General features: G+C 44.6%; 1 protein-coding gene across 1 annotated transcript; it reads left to right on the top strand.

Moving 5' to 3' along the window:
• Positions 1-566: 566 nt before the first annotated feature.
• Positions 567-7574, top strand: LOC100769985 (mitochondrial intermembrane space import and assembly protein 40). Its single transcript, XM_027431863.2, has 3 exons — positions 567-1777; positions 3890-4152; positions 5997-7574. The coding sequence occupies exon 1, from the start codon at positions 684-686 to the stop codon at positions 1452-1454; it is 771 nt and encodes a 256-aa protein (XP_027287664.1). The 5' UTR covers positions 567-683; the 3' UTR covers positions 1455-1777; positions 3890-4152; positions 5997-7574.
• Positions 7575-8701: the final 1127 nt, after the last annotated feature.

Here is an 8701-nt window from a genome sequence, read left to right as displayed (position 1 = left end):
AATAATGTTCAGGTACGGAACCTAGGAATATTAATTTTAACAAGCCATCAAATGATTCTTATACTCAGCCACGTTTGCAATTAGCCGATGCAGAGGTAAAGACAAATAATGTATGAGACAGCTTTGCAACAAAATGCCTCATCCAGGGTACTTAGGAAGTAAAGAGAGTTCTATTTTGGCTCGTGGTTCTGGAGATTCAAGTCTAAGAATGGGCAGCTCCAGTGGATGACAGTGGCTCAAGCAGCACATAACCAGAGAAAGGGTGGTCACACCATGATCTACTATGCAAAGGGCCTGAGAGATTTTAGACTCATTATTTCCCTTCAAAGGCATTCCCTAAGAAACTCCCACTCGTTTCTACAGCAATACTTAAAGATTCACAGAGATTGCCCAATAAATAGCACCACCCTGGGGACCCAACTTTTACATATGGACCATTAAGGGGTACTCATCCAAACCTCAGGAGGTTTCCTTTGAAAAATACTGAGGGCCACAGCAGGCCGGACTAGAGGGGGCGGGCCATGTGGCGGGCCTCAGAACCGCCCTCCAGGCCAGAGGAGGGGAGAGGGAAGTCACAGCTTGAAGGTGTATCAGCTACAGGCACTCCCTCCAGCATTTCAAGCTGCGAGCTACAAACTGCTAGTTGTGAGCACCAGCACTGAGCAGCAGCACGCAGAGCTACCATGGCCTACTGCCGGCAGGAAGGGAAGGATCAAGTCATATTTGTGACCAGAGAGGACCACGAAAGTCCCAGCACTGCAGAGCTGGTGGTTGACGACCCCAATGATCCCTATGCGGAATACGGCTTGGTACTGCCAAACGGAGAAATTAATTGGAATTGCCCGAGCCTTGGGGGAATGGCCAGCGGCCCCTGTGGAGAGCAGTTCAAGTCTGCCTTCTCCTGCTTCCACTACAGCACAGACGAACTCAAGGGATCCGACTGTATACACCAGTTCCAGGCCATGCAGGAGTGCATGAAGAAATACCCAGACCTCTACCCCCGGGAAGAGGAGAATGAGAACAAGGACGAGGACAAGGGCCGCTTCTACGAGGAGAACAAAGAGGAGGAGGTCGATGAGGAGGAGGCCCATGGTAACTACTACGTGGACGGTGAGGAGGAGGATTACTACTACGTGCAAGGTGAGGAGGAGGAGGATGACTACTACTACTATGAAGGGGATGAAGAGGAGGAGGAGTACTACAATGAAGGCTACTACTACGATGAGGGCGACTACTATGAAGAGGATGACGACTACTACTACTATGAGGAGGAAGAGGATGAGGATGTCTACTACGGAGTTGACTACTATGAGGAGGATGAAGAAGAGGAAGAGCATGGGTACTACGATGTTGACTACTACTACGAGGAGGAGGAAGAGGAGGCAGAAAAATTGGAGGAGGAAGCATTTTCCACTGAGGCCTATGCTGCCAAAAAGCAGAAGTCAAGTGCCTGAAGGCCCCGGACCCCAGCTGCTGCGCATTTGCTTAGCCATAGGACTTTCTGCTCAATGAATGCCTTTCAATAGCCCTCCATGAAAGCATCTTTTCCTCTGTTCTATGCACTGTAATATAGCAAATAACTTTTGTTTATCAGGGGTCTTGGCGGCTTGCCATATACCCTGAAGAAAAGAACTGTGCGGGCGCGCATGCGCGCGCGCTACTCCCACTAGCACTAGGCCACTGCTGAACTGTCCTATTTGAGTGCCTTGGATTCTGCTACCTTGAAATAATGTGAAGTTTCTCAACAGTCAAAAGCCATTACTCAACATACTCTCTTGTGAGTAAACTAATTTATGCTGACCCATTGTATCCATTTTGGTAGATTTTATAACTCTTTGGGAAATTAAGTGGAGGCCAAAACACCTTCCTTTAAGAATGCTGGTGCAAGGCCATTCCTGCTGGAAGAGACCAGCGATCAGACCCTCAAATTGGAGTGTAGCATCTGTTGTGCTTCATCTCTGATATACTAGGTTTGCAGTGCATCCACGCTCTTGGGTGTCTACAGTTGAAAGGTACAGTTTAGATCCTTTAACTCCCAGTGCCTTGCTAAGTGAAAGGAGAGGCTGGTCTGGGGGTTTTGCTCTTTGTTGTCTTACTGTTTCAAAAGGCCTGGTTTGGGACTCCTGTTCACTCAGTACAATGAGTTGTAACATTCTTGAGATGGGGGGACCAAACTGCTGCCTGAGAGGCAGCCAAAAGAGGATGTGATCTGAATGAAGTACTCAAGAAGAAATGATTTCTTAGAGAGAAGGGGGAGGGAGGGAGGAGGGGGAGGGAGGAGGAGGGGGAGGGAGGAGAGGGAGGGAGAGGGAGAGAGGGAGGGGGAGAGGAAGGAGAGAGAGAGAATGAGTTCTAAGATGGGGGAAGGGATATTGGGAGAGAGAGAGAATATGTGGACTTATGTATACCACAGCATTTATGTGGAGGTCAGAGAACAGCCCTTAGGTGTCAGTGTCTGCTGTCCACCTTGCTTGAGACAGGGTGTCTGTTGTTTTTCTGTTACATATGCCAGGCTAGTGGCCCTCAAGCTTCTGGGAATTCTTTCTCTGCCTCCCATCACCCTTTAGGAGCACTGGAGTCACAGGTTATCGTGTCTTGATTCTCTATGTGTTCTGGAGATTCAAACCCAGGTCCTCATGCCTGAATAGCAAACACTCTTATCCACTGAACCATCTCCATCCTTTTTTTTTTCCTTTTTTTAAAATGAGGTCTTACTATGTGGCCTAGTAGATAGCCTTGAACTCTTGATCTGGCCTCGATTTTCCCAAGTGCTGGAATTACAAATTTTACTGCCACACCCTGCCATTAGATCTGGTTTGGGCACCTAAGAAAATAATTTAAACTAGTGAGATAGCTCGGCAGGTATAGGCACTTGCCACATGATAACCTGAGTTGAATCCCTGGGACCCACATATTGTTAAGAGAGAACCTCTGACCTCTACACAAACAGTGGCACATGCAGACCCAACAAACACACACACACACACACACACACACACACACACACACACACACACACACACACACTGAATAAATAAATGTGCTCTTATCTGTAATACAGAGAAACTGGACTAGCTTGGTTTAGAAAAGTCAAATAGAACTAGGGTAAGCAAGTAAACTATTAAGGTTGTTTCTCCCATTCAAGACTAAACCAGGGCTAAGCCTGCTCAACTTCCAAGATCAGACATACCTAAGGTTGCTTTTTCAATTGTATTAGCATATTCGATAGAATCCCCTGGGAAGATTTTGAAAGTGACCATTTTCCAGTCACCAGCACAGGTTTATGAAGCAGAATTTCTGGAGAGCACATGCTGCTGTTTTTAAAATCTCCCCGGGGTAACTTCAGTGAATAGCCTCGGCTCACCAGATGATGCCAAGCAGCATCCAGCAGAACGATTTTGATTAGTCGTTCTGCAAGTGTTTGTTTCTGTGTGCCCTAGGAGGCAGTGCCTATCTTATGAGACACACAGCTTCTATTTATGGAGGACCTACTATTGTGAGTTTAAAGTCCTTACTGACAGTAAATCATCTGCTGTGACTCAGGAGAACATTCTGATTAATGAAAAATAATTCAAATCTCCCCTTAACTGACGTCAGGCTCCATGATCAGGACGACCCATAAACATGAATGAGATAAGAATGCAAATAGGCAGGAACGGATATGCTCACTGAAGAGATTCCCCCACAAACACTGTTCTTTCTAAATGAATTCCAGTACATTTTTCACCAGCCCTGATGTTAAGGCTCTGAATTTCCAAAGGAAACTCACCTGGTTATCGGGACACTGGGCAGACTGAACAGCAGCAATGGGGACCTATGCTGATCCTGAATTGCCTATTTGGATGGACTAACTTAACATTTGACCTCTTCATTTGTTAATCTTCCACAGGTCCCTGGAGTACCACACGATCAGAGAAACTACACAACGAAATGGCTGCAAAAATGACATCTTGTCTTCAAGCTTGGGGAAGAAGATTTAATGACTTGATTTCCTATTTGCTTGGTGTTTCCCCAGGGGTGCCATTTTACCATAGACTGCCGGTCTGACCAGCTGACTCATTTTGTCCCACCATCCCACATCCCACATTCCACATGACACATGGTCTTTTCCTGAGCAGTGGTTTTTCCTCTGTTTAATGAGAAAGTACTGAGGTAGGTGAAATGTGTCTTCCTGCCTCCACAGGATCTGTTTTGCATCTCTCCATGGGATTCTCTCTCTTTTTTTAAACCCTGATATTAACCCACACACCTACGAACACCTGATTTTTTTTTTAGATTTTATTTATTATGTATACAACATTCTGCTTCCATGTATATCTGCACACCACAAGAAGGCACCAGATCTCATAACCACATGGTTGTGAGCCACCATGTGGTTGCTGGGAATTGAACTCAGGACCTCTGGAAGAGCAGTCAGCGCTCTTAACCTCTGAGCCATCTCTCCAGACCCCGGGCTTCTCTTTCTTACTGTCCTCAGACACCCTATGGTTTCTCACCTCCTGCCTCGTGAACTCATAAAACAAAGCAATTAAAACCGAAGGATCTTTAAAAAGACCTTCTATTCTGACTCCAGCCCTCATATAGCAAGGCAGAGAAGAGGTGCTTTTGGAGCAAGGCCCCTGGAATAAGCAGCTGTTGACTAATACCTGTACTCAGGCTGGCCTATGCCTATAGCTTTGCATGCTTTTGGAATTCCAGGTTTTCCCCCTAGGGTGTTCACATTGCTCTTAGACCTGTTAAAACATGAAGAGCCCAGGAGGGCTGTCCAACAGACAAGGTCCCAAGGGTATCCCATGGTTCTGTCTGCAAAGCTGAATATTTTGTTGATGTGGCAAGTAGACATGACAGTTGAGCATGAGCTGAGTTGCTAAGCCTGAGGTAGGTCTCCTGTTGCTGGCCTTCTACTTGGGCATGAGAAATGACAAGACTTTTCCTGGTCATGCTCTTCAGTTTTAAGGTATGGTGAGCAGATGTTAGGAAGTACAAAGCACTTGTACTTGCAGGGAACTTGCAGGGTTTGTATACCTGGATGATACAAGCACACGAACATTCCTGTAGCACCCCTCAAGACAATCTCTACAAGTCTGACAAAGCTGCTGAGGCTTGAATATATACAAGTCTGTGTAACTCCAGGCAATTCTGTTTCTCCTGTGTTAATCTCCATACTCTCCAGTCCTCCCGGAAGCCAGCCCTTGCCTCCCTATTTTCCCATGTCTCAAAACTTTGGCTAGCTACCAATCCCAATATATTTTTCTCATATGGATCACTCTGTACTAGAGCTATGGACAAAACAAAGTAATTCCCCAACATTCTCTTTTCTTTTTTAGATTTAAGGTTTTCTCTCACACACACTCTGTGTGTGTGTGTGTGTGTGTGTGTGTGTGTGTGTGTGTGTGTGTGTGTGTGTGTGTACCATACGTAATGTGTGGTGTGGGTGCCCATGAAATCCAGGAGAGGACATAGGATCTCTTGGAGCTGTAGTTACAGGCTGTTTGACATGAATTCTGGGAATCAAACTTGGGTTCTCTGGAAGAGCAGCAAGAGCTCTTAACCACTGAGCTATCGCTCCAGCCCCAACCTTTCCTTGTATTTCATTCAAGCAAAAACCACTTAAAAAATAAATGAACACTTTTTGCCTTTAGCAACCACCAGGAAACACAGTTTCAAATTTTTCAAGAAATCTTGAGAGAGAAAATATATGAGACATAGTCATTTATCTTCACTGATATAAAAATGACTTGTTTGAGGAGTAAATCCCACCCAAAGCCCAACATGACAGCTTCATTTGACCCTTCCTCCATCATGGAGAAGACCTCCACCCACTTACATCCATGTCCATCTAATGTAATCAGATGTGAGTCCTATAGGCAACCTGTCAGAATTGTTGGCATTAATCTTGACTGTGTAAGACCTCAAAATTCAAAAGCACCTTCATATGAGATTCACAGATGAAACTCCAAAACTATGTCTTGGGTGATTCTTCTTTTCTTTTCCAGGAAAAACCAACTCAGGTCATGAGCTCAACTTTGAATCCTCTGTGGAAAGCTTCAAAGCAGGAAATGCGTGCCTCTGATGAAGAAAAGGGTGAACACGTTTTATAAAAGTGATTTCCTTTGGGTCCATCTTCCTTTTCTGGGACAGAAAATAACTAAAATGATTTATGGAGCAGCCAAATATCTTCTTTTACCTTTCAGTTCTTAGAGAAATGTATTTTTCTCATGAGACAAGAAAATTTCATTTTCTTATACATGTTCTGTTTTATGACCTAATATTTCCCATCAAACAAAAGGATCTTAGAGAAAACCAGGGGACCAAAACTAAATAACACTATTAGCAGTGAATAGGAGCTCCATGCCTTAAGGATACAACCCTGGGCAAAATCAATTCTCAGCCAATATGGTCATCTGTAAATGACATGAATTTGCTTATTTTTGCAGAGTATTCTTTTTTCTTAAAGTTGTAGAAAGAAAATAAGGTTGAAATTAGCTGGTTTACCATCAGTCCCCTGCAAAAATTGAAATTCTATTTGACTAATTTGGTTACCTCCATAGTTGGGAGGGTACTTTTAAATGAACAAATTGATTTTTGTTTAATGTTTAGAATACCTACCATTTGGAGGGTTTGACAAAATGAGCAGGGAAAAGCAAGCCTTCACTGACAAAAGGCTGTTACTCCCAATACACAACCAGCTATTAACACCCAAACAATAAGAAAATGAACAGTCAGACCTAAAATTAACAAAACTCACAAACAGACACTACTAAATAAGATCCCTGACTCCTAGCTTTTTGACTTGAGCAACTAGCATGATGGAATTGCCATTTCCTGAGATGGGAATGCTCCCAGGGCAATTGTATACTATGTCACCTTCCCTGGGACCATTTCCTTATTTGCTTTCCTCTAGATTGGCCCACTGATGTATGGACTGATAGCCTCAGAGCATGCTACAGTTCTAGGTTAGGGCTGCTCAAAATAAACACTGATGAGATGGACAAGCAGAATTGGAGCATCAGCCATTATACCCTAAAGGTTTGTGTCAGGCGTCAGGTACCACTGCAGCTCACACACATTTTTGTTGACCTGGCACGTCACCCTATTAACAGTCTCCAGTGATAATATGGGGCAGGGGTAAGCAATAGCTGGAACCTCAGCTCCCACTGGATCTCTTCCCTTAGCTTTCCTGAATCCAGGGCCAGGTTTCTGTACAGCTCAATAAGAAGGGAGTTAGCCCCTTCTATAGATTACCTCTATCACCAAGGTTCAAGGCAGTGTAAGACCAGACAGGCTTGTCCTCACTAGTTCCAATTTAACCTTGTACATTCCTTGATTTCTTTTGCTTCACACCCTACTTTTCTTTCAGATTGCTTGCATTGCTAACCCTGCCATGGAATCAGGTTCACTCTCTGAGAAAGGAGCAACAGCCCTTCATAGATTCCAGGGGCTTAGTGGTCCCTGGTGGATAATAACTTTGCTCTTATCCTCCAACCTTTTTCTCCCAAACCTCACTTCCCTAGCTTCTCCCATGATGGTATGGAGCCTGATTCCTATAAATAAATATGTTATTCCATAGCGCACACCGTTGTTCCAATTCCTTGTTGAAATGCCACCGATGCACTGCCAAAGGAGCAAGTTGTGGTCAAGATTTCAGTTTCAATGTGGGAAATGTAAGCTTCCGACTCAGCATCCAGGTGAATATTTTGAATAGGAAGCTTGATGCTGTGCGTAGTATGTGGTCCAGGCTAGATATGGACATTGGCAAGCCATAAAGTCTAATGACATCATCAAAGTTTTCAGTGTATATCTCAATATCAATGTATAGGTGATCTTAAAGTATTAGGGGCTAGCACATTATGAGAAACGGCAAGGGGACCTTGGTGGATTCCATGGCAGGTGAGGGTGACCTAGGTGGAGGGACAAACATGCCAGGTAGAAAGAGCTTAGTGAGAAGCTTTAGTAGAAAGGGAAGGGAGGAGAGGAAATGGAAAAGAGGTAAAGAGACAGAGAGAGGCCAGAAGAGAAGAGGGAGACGGGAAAAGTCCTGTCTTCCCTGAGGGAGCAACAGGAAAGAGAGAAGGAAAGAGAGAAGTGGTTGGAGGTCTTTCTTTTAAAGGGGTCCTTTTCACCTGTGTGCAGACTACACAATCATGGAGCCCTGGGCTGACCAGGGTACTGCCTGACTGCATTCTGCCAGGTGACAGGGGCAGGCCAGCACAATACCTGAATCCTTAGATTCCCACGTTTATTTATTATTTAAAAAGTGAGGAGTTGGGCATGGCAGGTTAGGAAATATGGGTGTCGAGTTCTCAAGACTACTTCCTGCTAACCTGGGGGGCATTGACCATCTTTGGGGGGACCTGAGAAAGTTGGGGTGCTGCCACGTCCTGGGGTAGCTGGCTGTTTCATTGCAGTTCAGGCTGTATGGAACTCTGGTGCCTCTTAGACCTGGCAAGATGTTGGGAGAGCAGAGGACACGGTTTAAAAAAAAAAAACAGAAAAAATAATGGATAAAGAATGCTCTAATGTTAAAATATTAAGTGCCAGATGTGGTGTCTTACATTTGCAATCCCAGCATTGGGAGGCTGAGGTTAGAGAATTGCCATGAGTTCAAAGCCAAAGCAAGTTACATAGTGAGTTCCAGGCCAGCCCGGGCTACAATGTGAAACTCTGTCTCAAACAACTGAAAAAGAAAAGAGATGCTGAG

This window comes from Cricetulus griseus, chromosome X, assembly GCF_003668045.3.
Source record: "Cricetulus griseus strain 17A/GY chromosome X, alternate assembly CriGri-PICRH-1.0, whole genome shotgun sequence".
Classification (NCBI taxonomy): domain Eukaryota; kingdom Metazoa; phylum Chordata; class Mammalia; order Rodentia; family Cricetidae; genus Cricetulus; species Cricetulus griseus.
Note: the sequence above shows the minus strand (reverse complement) of the source record. Positions and strands in the feature narration are given on the sequence as shown.

Coding starts and splice junctions, on each gene's coding strand:
- LOC100769985 (XM_027431863.2), top strand. CDS start 684: ATGGCCTACTGCCGGCAGGAAGGGAAGGATCAAGTCATATTTGTGACC.